The sequence below is a fragment of the Geospiza fortis genome, unplaced genomic scaffold (assembly GCF_000277835.1).
Source record: "Geospiza fortis unplaced genomic scaffold, GeoFor_1.0 scaffold171, whole genome shotgun sequence".
NCBI classification, from domain to species: Eukaryota; Metazoa; Chordata; class Aves; order Passeriformes; family Thraupidae; genus Geospiza; species Geospiza fortis.
In genome coordinates, this window is record NW_005054313.1 from 1,554,634 (window position 1) to 1,566,420 (window position 11,787).

General features: G+C 43.6%; 1 protein-coding gene across 2 annotated transcripts in view; it reads left to right on the forward strand.

Moving 5' to 3' along the window:
• Positions 1 to 10,705, forward strand: part of ARNT2 (aryl hydrocarbon receptor nuclear translocator 2) — a 77,832-nt gene extending 67,127 nt beyond the window's left edge. The window contains exons 18-20 of one of the 2 annotated variants that reach the window (XM_031055855.1): positions 1,069 to 1,234; positions 3,712 to 3,848; positions 6,199 to 10,705. In XM_031055855.1, coding sequence (XP_030911715.1) covers positions 1,069 to 1,234; positions 3,712 to 3,848; positions 6,199 to 6,297 — 402 coding nt within the window. In that variant the 3' untranslated portion in view covers positions 6,298 to 10,705. The remainder of the gene's footprint in view (positions 1 to 1,068; positions 1,235 to 3,711; positions 3,849 to 6,198) is intronic. The other variant, XM_005419603.2, reaches the window with a different exon arrangement.
• Positions 10,706 to 11,787: the final 1,082 nt, after the last annotated feature.

Here is an 11,787-nt window from a genome sequence, read left to right on the forward strand (position 1 = left end):
GCCAGCTGCCTCAGTGCCCTTGCTTGGATCCTGCTCAGCCCATGGAGTTGTGTGTGTCTGAGGGGTGTAGCAGGTCACTGACCTTTTCCTCTTGGATTGTGGGAGCTTCATTCTGCTCCCTGTCCCTCTCTTCCAGGGAAGAGCAGCTTCCTTTGTATGCATTGATTGCCAGTAACAATGCACATCATTACAGATATCTAGAGATGTAATCACCCTATCAATTTCTGTTTGTGGGCTTGGTTAGGCAGTGAGTTTTTCTTGGGACTGCTGGACTTACTCATCATGTGGGAAATGGTTTATAGTCGTATTCTGTCTGTGCTCCATGACTTTGGATGGAGCACTTCACTCCCTTAGTCCCAGTGCACCAGTTGTACATGTCTCAAAGCAGCCTCTGCAGTGTTCAACCACTTGTGTAACATTCTGGGAGATACTCTGACAGAGCTGTTACGTAGGTGAGATGACAGTAAGCTGGATTTTAGTACTTTTGAATTAACTCAGCTACCCAATTAAAGCAATGTTAGACTGTTTCTTCCCTTCTGCCAGGACTTGGTGATTCACCCTTTACAAGGCAAAGTAACTGCTGTCTGTATTTCATAGGCAGGGAGACAAAGCAGCTCATTAGCTTTGAAACTTTGGCCCTTTAGTCCCAAGCACTGGAGACTCTGGTCATCTGAGACCTGAATATGTCCATGCAGATAACTGATTTCACTGTGGCACTGCAAAATCAATACACCTGGAAAATAAAGATGAATTCTTCATACCTGTTGAGTGTGAGATTAATCCTCATAATAGCAGTAAAAGAAATCCTGGTTTTCCAAATAGCTCTGATACAGAGTACCTGTGAGCTAATCAGCAGGAGAGCTGTAGGTGTTGGTTTATGGTCTGTTTTATTCCTTTTGCAGCAGTAACCTGGCTTGGACAGAAATGAAATACAGCTGAGACAGGAGAAACATGCCTGTTGGCATCCACAGAGTTTATTTAGTCTTTGCTTTATGTTGTAAAAAGTGATTCTGCTGTGCTGTTCCCCAACAATAAAACTTTTTCCTTCTTTTACGCTTTGTTCGTCAGCAAATTCCATCTCAGTCTGGCAAGGCTCAGTCGTCTCCCTTTGGCATTGGAACGAGTCACACCTACCCAGCTGACCCATCATCTTACAGCCCCCTGTCCAGCCCAGCCACCTCTTCTCCAAGTGGGAATGCCTACTCCAGCTTAGCAAACCGAGGTGCAGGCTTTGGTGAGTTTTAAGTGGTGTAACACAGAAATGCATGTAGAAATGAAATTCTTCAGCATTAACTTCATTAAAAATCTTCCAATATTTAATCAGTAAAAATTGGTTTTTATTTTTCTTCTGGTGAGTCAGTTGGGAAGCCCACGTGGTGAAAGGGTTTTGCTTTCTGCTGCTGAGTAGAGAGGACAGAACTGACCTATTACCTCCATGCTCCATCTCCTTCACATCCAACACACTTCAGAATATTGTCATTTTATGGTATGAGGGAACCTTTCCCCCCGCCCCCCCCCAGTAAATGGTATCCTGAAAGATTCAAAATTTGCTTATATGACCAGTAACTGTCCTCCCAAATTGTGGTCAACTGGTTCAATATGCTTTCTTTTTTCATTTTTTATCATCTTCTTCATGATGGTGTCCCCTTCCACTGAGATTGCATGTTGTAGTTTGGCTGAAAATGGGATTTATTTTGTACCCCCAGTGCTATCAACCTAATCAGAGTAGGTGCCATGTTTTGAAATAGTTTTCTTTTCCTATTACATGCTAATTTGGTGGCTTTCAGACTGTGACCCAGTAGGGTAACCCCTTGGTAAGTTTTCTGTGCTCCACCAGAAGAAAAATATTCAAGATTAAAATATATAATGGATTCCATGAAAATATCACAGGGTGATAATAATGTGCAATCCCAAAAGGCACGGGTAGCATTGTGCTGATGTGTTTTGTGTGCCCCTGTCCCTGGGGAACAAACCTAGCACAGACCTGTGCCTAGAAAAAGGACATTGGCATGGAGCTTTTCCCACACAGCTTATTCCTCCCTCCATTTTCATTTCCACCAGGCATTGTACATTTGTTTATGAGACAGCCTTGTATTTCAGGCTTAAGCTACTTGGCAAAAACCCTTTCACTTAATGAGAAACATCTCCTGACCTACATCAGTTTGGGTGCTATTAATAACCCAGCCTTGACGGAGACGAGCGGCTTCGAGCGCCGGCTGGCAGGAGCTGCTCTGCTGAAAAGAAGCATCATTTGCTTCACTCACTTAATTTCAATGTGTTGTTCTGAGGGGAAATAAAACAAAACAAACTTGCAGCTTGCTTTTAAAGGGGAACTTAGATGAATTTTATTTTGGCTCTTAAAATGTCTGCAGGGTTTTTGAGTCAGCTGAGTTACTGGTTGTGGTAATGTCAGTGAGGGAAGAACTGTAATCATCTACTTGGGATGTGATAGAAATGCATCACTGCAGCGTATTTACTTTCCTGTAAAACCTTCCCTTTATGTGTTTTGCATGGCTTAGCTGGTGGCCAAAGGATTGGGTTAAATAAGTGTGTCTGTATTTTCTGAAGTCATGACTGTGAGTAATGGCTGATTTGATATGACTGAGCCTGGCTATCAAAGACTTGGCATAACACAGGTGTGGAAGTTTGGCACAGGAAATTTGGCACCTTTGGCAGAGGATGCTGGTGATCAGGAAGAACCAGACATGCACAGCTTGATCCTCTGCTGTGAGAGGGAAACAGGCAAAAATAGCTGGAGCTCTTATAGAGAAAAACATTAACAAGAAAAAAGAGGAAGAACTATTTGGAGGAAAAGCATAAGCCTGGTGGCAAGCTTTCTAAAATGCTAGTTCTTAGAAGGAGATACTGTAACTAAGGAATGGAAAATTATCCAAAAATATTATAATTCAGTGGCAGTCTGTAGAAATGCAAGGTAAAATGAGTCCAGCTTAAGTATTACTGTACTCATGAAAAATGTATGTGTAATAGGTAACCAAATTAAAGTGTGGCAATAGGCTTTTTTTCTGGTGGACCATTTAGAAGAAATTAATCTCCTTGAAATCATCATTTAAACTGTATTTACAATGAAGCCTTGCTATTCGTGTTACTCTGTCAAATGTAAATGGCATGAGACTTTTAGGAGAGTATCACCATATTGACAGGATAATAATTTGTTATGAACTGTATATTAAGTAAATCACTTTGCAGATGTATCACTGGAGGACAGGACAGTCCAGCAATGCCTGTATTTAATCAACAAGTCTGTTGTCTGTCGATCATACTGTTTCTACATCTGCTTAAAAAAATCCTGGATCTGCTTACATGCTTCTTAGATGAGTACCAAACTGTGCAGCCACTGCTCCACTAGAATTCAGTGTTTTGAAGAGAAACAGCTCTCAGATGGTGAAGTTTGGTTTTCAAGTGAAATGAAAAATAGTCCTTATTGATTAAAAAATGATGGGGGATGCTTGAAAATTGTCTTGCAGTGCCTGGCTCACTGTGCATTTTGCTCTGGGCAGTTCATGGCTGAGCAGCCATGGCCCTGAGCTTTGCTCTGGGGCTGAAACTCCGTCCAGCTTCCTCCTCGCAGGGCTGGTGTCACCCAGGGCCTTTTTCCAAGGCTCCTTTACAAATCAAGGCACTGATGGATGCTACCCCAGAGAGGCAGATGTTTTGGAGGAGCTGCTCTCTGACTTGTGCCTTTTCTTGCAGCTGAAGGTGGCCAGAGCAGCGGGCAGTTCCAGGGCAGACCGTCCGAGGTGTGGTCGCAGTGGCAGAGCCAGCACCACAACCAGCAGAGCAGCGACCAGCACTCACACCCACAGCCCAACCAGACCGAGGTGTTCCAGGTGAGCAGTGAGCCCAGGGTCCCTCTGACCACCTCTCAGCTCTGAGTTAGAGCCATGGCCTTTGAGGATCAGGTGCAGCAGGGCCTGCAGCCCTTCCCTGCTGCTGTGTGCTGCCATAGCCCTGCGCTGCTCCTAGCTGCCCTTAGCTATTGAGGTGGTTTGGGTTCCTGCCACACAGCAGCATCTTTGCTGATGTAGAATGCTGTTTTCCCTTCTCTTTGCACCCTATACTTTGGGCTTTCATCTTTTGCAGAGAAGCCATGAAGTATTCCCAAGTGAAGTGTTTTTCTTATCCTGGTGCTTGCCTCTGACATCTCAAGTTCAGTTAGATATCAGTGTCATTCTCTTTGACAGTTCAAGCAGGAAAGGAGTCTGATAATGCACAGAAGAGAGTGGACAATTTTTTTTTAAGGTTAAACCCAGACAGATATCCAATAGGGGGTAAACAATCACCTTCAGCTATCTAATTAACTATAATTCTGAGTCTTGACTACAGATAGCAAAGTCCTACTATAGAGTTGGACTTCATAAGTTGACTAATAACATATCTGTCCTTGTATAACTGGTTTTTAAATTACATGAAGAAGACAGTTTACAAGAAAACAATGCAGACAAATGCAGGAAAGACAGTTCAAGCCCCAAGCAAGGTTTAGAAGTGGGATGCCTCCTTGTCTTTTGGAAAGTAAATTCACCTGCAAGACTGGGCTCGTGTGCAAGAACACTGCAGAAGGTCTGTGAGCATGGGAATATTCCTGTGTGGATGAACCACTGCTTTCACACAAGATCAAACAACAGCCCTTCATCTGGAATAACTGCCTGTCTGCGTGCTCTTAGCCCAGGGCCCAGGCAAGATTGGTCTGTTGCATCTCTTTCTGTTAGCAAAGGTTAATTGCTCTCCAAGAGGATATTCAGGGTAATTCCAGTGGAGCTGAAGGCAGCATGGTTTGATGGCCAGCAGAGACATGGGGCTCCAAGCAGTGTCTTGCTTGTTTCTTAACAAATTTCTCATGAAGTTAGTGGCAAGGAAGACCATGGGATAAAAGGAGAGCTGGGCTCATCTGCAGAGCTCTTGGAGGTGAGCGTGTGTTTGGAGGAAATTAGGAAAATAGCTGGATGGGATAAGAAACTTGGATGAGTTTAAAGGCCTCCAAGAAGTTGCTTGGATTGTGCCCAAAGTCAGCCCTGGGTTAGCTGGGCTTAGGGAGAGAGGCAGACTCAAGAGGAGACCTTGCTGGATCTGTGCCTGAGGAGCCTTTGCCACAGAGGCCCCAGCAGCAGAAATGCCTTCAGAGATGGAAATGGAGACAGGAGGGAGCAGCTACAGCTTCCCCTTGGCTGGGAGAGAATGTGGGAAAACATCAAAAGAGTCCAAGTTTTGGTCAGAAGATGAAGGCTGACCCTGGCAGCTCAGACACTGCCAGTTGTGCTCACAGTCTCTCTCACCACATTGGCAAGGATGCTGTGAAGATTTTGGATGGATTTTAATCAGTTTTATTTTGGAGGAACTTTCCAGTATGCAGCAGCTCTCAGTTCTTTCGCAGAGCAGATCCTGTGAGCTTTCTTACTTGTTTTTTGGTTTTGTTTTATTGTGAGGATACTGAGCCATCCCTGGCAAGACTTGGCTTTGTGGTAAGAGTTTATTATTGTAAGGACTGACAGGAAAAGCAAGTGTAAACTCGGGTTTTCCCAGCAAGGGATATCTTCTCCCTGTGGCTTCAGTCTCCAGCTGAGAGGAAAGGTTGAGTGTTTTTTGAAGCCTCCTGCAGAGACCTCACTTGGCTCAAGACACGTGAGAGCAATTACCACAAAATCCCATTTCTCCTGGGAAGTTCCTGCTATTTCCTCTGCCTCTGTACATTCGTGAAGGCTGCTTGGGCACCTTTTTAGCTGGGGTCTTGGTGTTCCACAGAGCAGTGTTCACCTAGAGAGTGCTGGTAGGAAGTGAGACCTTGCCCAAATGCCTCCTGACACAGCTGGAGCTCTGTGTGTGAGATGTTGTACATTCCCCATGCAGTGAAACCAGAGAGTTTGCTGCTCTCCATATGTACCTCCCATTCCAAGGGGAGCTGTCTCAGTCTGGGAGGAATAGGAGGCAGTTCAAATGTGTTTTATTTCAGAGGAGCAAAACTTCTGCCTTGCTTAAATCCCACTTTTTGTTCAGAAACACTCCAGCAAAATATAAGTAGCACTTAAACCTTAGCCCAGCCCTCTGCACAGGTCTGGTTTTCACCTTATTTATCTAAACTTGGCCTTTTCTGGTTTTACACTGAGAAGATGAGCAGGAAACAGTTTGTGTCTGGATAATGTGTTGGCAAGTGAGACTTCACTTTGGTTTTTCCTTATCGTGCAGGACATGCTGCCGATGCCTGGGGATCCCACACAGGGTACTGGCAATTACAACATTGAAGATTTTGCTGACCTGGGCATGTTTCCACCATTTTCCGAGTAGCTTGCGAAGCAGAAATGGAAGTTCTTCTTCTCCAAGGCCTTTTCAGTGTAATTTTGGCGCTGCTTTTTCTGTGTTGCATTTCTGTAGAAGCTACTAAACAAGAAGACACATTTCTCACATTTCAGATAGTGGTGTAGAGCTTGCTCTCTCCTCCTTGGGGTGCACCAGTGCCAACAGAGGAGCTCCAGCACTTGTTAGTGTTCATTGACAGCTCCATTGTTTTTTTTTTTATTTTATTGTCATCTACCTCAGAGATAAAAATTTTGCTTGTTTTTAAAAAACAAATCTCTGAGTCTCAAATATTTGAATGTGAATGATGCATAATATTTCCTTTGAATGGTAATTTTTTCAATAGATAACAAAGTAACAAAGACTAACAGAGAAAAGGTAAGGTCATGTCTCGTTACAGTGCCTACCGCTCAATTTCGATGCCTTGCTTTAAGCTTAAGTTTCTGGAAGCAGACACAATATTCTGTTTTCTTTGGTTCTTGTAGGTTTTAGGTCACTTTAAATGTTGAGATAAAGCAACATAATGTAGGCCTCTCTCACCAGAAGATTCAGCTCTGCCTTTTCTAACTTAAACTTGAATGTGTGTACATTTTGGTACTTTATGTATATCTTGTGCTGTATGAAGTGATTTCCTGTACTGGTTTCTTTTGCCTTTACAAAGGGTCCATTCTGGAGTGTACTGAAAAGGTTGATGATGTATGTGAAGGAATTGAATATCGTGGGAGTCTCCATCACTTCACATAGGTGTTCTTACTTTTAATTCAGGTGGTTCTCTATTCAGAACAAACATTTACTTACATAAGCTATTAGTCTGGTTTTGCACTGAATTGAGGCCTATAACCTTGTGCATTTCTCACTGGCTGCTTTAATTATTATTGTTCTTGCTTTCCCAAAAATATTGCCTCTTAAAAAATGACTGTAAACACATTGAGATTGCATTTTCTATATTAGCTGCATTTCCTTTCTGTGAAGTACTTTTTATACTGTGAAACCTCACATTTTAACAGTGGAAGGTGGTGGCTGTTACTAGGAAATCGTTCAAGCTCATTTGCTGCAAGCAGTGAGATGGTTTTGTAGTGTATAATTTTTTTAAAGTGAGTTGGTATATGGGTATTGATTGGACTATTGTCCACTGCATACACAGTGATAACTTGAATTTTTGCTTGGATTCCCAAGTAAATGCTTCTGTTAACCCTTTTCTGTTAAAAATGGGATTTTCAGCATACCAGGTTTGTTGAGGACTCTTGACTGCTCTGAATGCTGTATGCTTTTCCAGAGAGGTAAGTTAATCACCTTCCTCTTGGGCGAGTCACCTGCCATATGTCTTCATGAGAGATGTGGTAGGAATCGTTTTGTTCAGTATTTCATGTGCATGATGAGTTACAGAGGTTGGATTGTAAGGATTTTATCCCGATCGTTTCTTCTGGGATGGGAACACAAAGAATCACTCACAAAGCCCCGAGTTCCTGCATGCAGGTTGTTCATAACCTTTGAGGCTGGGTGCAGAGGAGGAAGGGGCAGCTTCCCTCAGCTTTTGGACATTCAGGGGCCATGAAGGACCTGGGAAGAACAGCCGCAGGGCATAGCCCCCATCCAGAAGATCTCAGTGTGTGCAGCCATTCTTAGACTTCACAGGATTAAGCTCTACCTTCTCATAGCCCCTCTCGAATTCTGGGGTGTGTCTGAATGGGGACAGGGTGCACAGCACCACAGTCCATATTTTGGGGTGGGATCCTGGGGAGCAGGCAGGCCCTGCTCTGGCCAGGCAGGGTTCAGGTGAGCCTGGCCCAGGGACATGGGTGGCACTAATGGGGCTGTCCCAGCCTTGTCCCAGATCAGCATATCATGTTCAGTAGCCAGGAAGAGTCCTCCTTACTATTTCTCTCACCAAATCTGGGACCAATCTCTTACCCTATGTGCAAGTGGGGCTAGGGAGTCTTTTTCTTTTTAGGACAGTTTTGTATATCTCTAGATGAGGTACTGGAGAGGCCTCGGATCTCCTGGCCTGCACTTGCCTCACCAAATCACACTGAGAACAAGCAAAAATCTTCCTATCTCTTCTCCCCCAGAGATATGGAAAATACCATCTTAGGTGAGCAAGCCATGTGCTTATGCACTTTGCTTTTAAATACATGGATGTTTATTCTCTTGGAGCCATCCCCCTTTCCCCTCATGCTGCTCAAATGAATGACTGCTCATGGAATTGGAGAGGCAAAGGAAGTTCTGCTGTAAAGTTCACTGGTGTCTCTTAAGAGGTGCCTGGATGCTGCACCAGTGAGTGAGGTGCTCATTGTCTGTGCAGGGTTTTGAAAGGGGCTGCTTATGAGGGAGGGAGCAGTAGATGAGCAGTTTGTGTCTCTCCACAGAAGATGCTTGACATGATAAATGTCAGTTTTTCTGAAATTTTTATAAATTTTTCCATAAAGTGAATAATGAATTCAGCTAAAAAGTGCTGTTCCTGTGTTTTATTTGAGCCAGCAAACTGCTCTGAGTATATTTATAGTTTATTTTACTTCCTGAATTCAATTTAAAAATAAGATTTTTTAAGTCATTTTCTTTCTCCTGACATCAGCAATGATAACTTCCTCAGTGTGTTGTGGGTTTTTTACTACTGAAGAAGGCTTCCCGTGTACAGATTTTGGTTGTGCACTTCAAAGTGCACTGTTAGAAGAAATTTAAGCACATCTCTCTTTTTCTTGTTGTTTTTTTGAAGTCAGTATGCGTGAGGGATCAGAGCATGGACTGCTCCTCACCTTGTGGGCTCCTTCCTGGTGAGGGAAGGTGATGGCTGCTCTGTCCAGGGCAGTGTGGGCAGTGCCAGGTTTGGGCTTTCCCAGTCAGCTGTTTCTATTGTGCCATCTTGAGCCAGCGCTTTACTCTTGGCATTTCCACCCTTGCCCTGCTCCTCTGCCATTCCTGGTCCTCCATCTCCCCCAGCCCAGGTGGGAGGTGTTGGGCTGCCATTCCCAGCCACGAGGAGGGAGCAATCCACAAGTTTGGCAATTTGGTGCTTCTGAGGCAGAACTGCTGCAGGAGAGGCTTTGCTGCAGGTGAGGCTTTGCTGCAGGTGAGGCTTTGCTCGTGCTGCAGGGCTCTGCCCTGGCCCCTCTGTGTCCCTGCCTGCTCCTCCCCAACAGCCCCCCAGGTGCTGTGGCTGACAGAGCTGTGTAGCCTTGGCTGTGCTGTATCTTGTGTTTCCTTACTTAGCTTACCCTGTAGCTGCAGTTATAAGGTGCATTGGGAATGCTGATGTTTTTATTACGTGCTGTCGGTGTAGCTTTGTTGGCACTTTGGCTTCCAATTTCCAGAATTTCATAGGTGGTGGATTTCTCATTCCTTTTGTGGGTTTTTTTTCTAAGCTGGAAATAAAGCTGTGATTTCTGATTGAACTGTTGCAAACACAGTTTCTTGAAACTGAATTTTCTGGGTTTTAAACTCATGGAGCAGGAAACTGCAAATAGTGATGGTCTGGGTGAGTTATTTCAAGGAGCAGACATATAGACTGAGACAGTTTTAGATACTAAAATATTTATATTCATTTATTCAGAAGAACAATCCAAGACTCCATCACATTACTTGTACAAGTGCTACTGGCAGTACCTACAGTGATGCTTTAACCAGATAGTTCCATTTGTAGCTTTGTTGCCTTTTCTTTTCTTTTGAAGTACAGTATGAAACTGTAAATACTTCTTGCAGAACTGCCTTTTTAACTCTTAATTACTTTTGGCACAGTGTTAAATAGTGTTGGATTTACCCAATTGCTATGACATATATTTTTATATACATAGGTGTACTCTTTTTTCAAGAATAATACAGCCATTTTGTCATTAATGCCTTATTGGTGTCATACTGCTGTTGCTCTTTGTTTGCAAGGTATCGAGTGGACTAATTTCTAGTTCAGATATTTTCACTTTTCCTGGCAGTGCTCAAGTTTGGCTTCAGGTGATTTTTGCCAGAGCCCCATTTTTCACAGTTGTTAACTGTGAGAAGAAGAGAATGTGGGCTTGGGCTTGTTGCTGTTAATGGAGCAGAGAAAAGGTGATGGCATCTAATTGTCTTTAAAAGGTTAGACTTCTACTCTAAACCAGAGTGCTTTTCATGAAACTGATAACTGTGGGCACGGATTACTTTGTCTAGATTAATGGTCTTTAAAAAAGAAAGGGAAAGGAAAAAAGGAAACAACTCCAAAAATGGGCTTCTGTCATTGTTAGGCACTTGGTTACATATCTGTTTAAATTCTTCATATTGATGTGAAATTGTGCTGTGGATAAAGTGTATTTTGTACTTCTGAATGTTCTATATTTATGACTAACAAGTACAGAATCAGTTGTGTGTATGTATAACTAATAACTGCCTTTTTAAATTTCATTAAAATAAAAATGTCATGAGCTGTTGTTAATTCCTGTCTTTCTGTAAATAAGTAAAATGTCCTGTTGGGAATTTTCAAGTAAGAAGTAACCCTGAATTATAAGATCCATGCCAAAAATCAGAAGATGAGGCATTGATCTTTGTCTTTGAAATCTCCTCCAGTGCTGTGTGGTTGGGGACAGGATGTTCCTCTTTTATCTGTCTTGTAAAGGCTGTCCAGAGGGAGCAGGAGAGGAATGATAGTTTGAGAGCTCAACTTTTAAAAGTGTTCCAGAAAAACATTAATTAACAGCCTGTTCTACTGATGACGCTGAGGTGTGTGCATTGGTGGCTGTATTGTAGAGGATTTCATTAGAGCACAATTGGTTTGGAGCTAATTCATGGTCTGCGCCAGTATTTATTCACTCCCTGGGGTGGTATCACAGTGGTTTCCTTGTCTACCTTTTGGTCTCATTGTTCAAAGTTAAAAAATACTTGTATCCTTGCCACAAACATGCTGGTGACCTTTTCAGATTGCCTATGCAAGGCACATTTGCCTTTCACTGTGGGTCTTCATTGCATTTATATTGTTATTTCTTTGTCTACCTGATGCTTTGTGAGCAGGACTCACCTTGCTCGTGAATCCAAAAAGCTGGTGACTGTGCCATGGCAGGAGCTGAGGACGCTGTGCTCCAGGGCCTGCATTCCTGGCATGGGGTAGGTGGCGTTTCCACAGCTCATACTCCATGTTTAGGGCTCTGCCTGTGGAGAGCAGGCGTGGGCTCTGCTGGGCCCTGGCAGGGAACTGGGGCACTGGGATGGGATTAATCAGAGGCAGCCACCAGCCCCCCCTGCTCTGCTGGGCTCTGCTCACTGTGTGCTCATCCCAGAGACACAGGTTGCTCAGTGAAAGTGGGCCATTCGTGCTGTTTTGCTGTGAAAATTGAGTTTTCAATGAAGTGATGTTCTCCTGGCATTTGCTCAGGTGCTGGTGAGCATCTCTGATGAGCAGGCATGTGCCAGACCTTGAGCCCCATTTGGAAGTGCAGCCGCTTTCATCCTGGCAGCTCTTTGCTGCTTTTCCGGTGCAGTTTAATAGGTTTGTAGTTGCTTTTGAAGAACATTATCCAAACA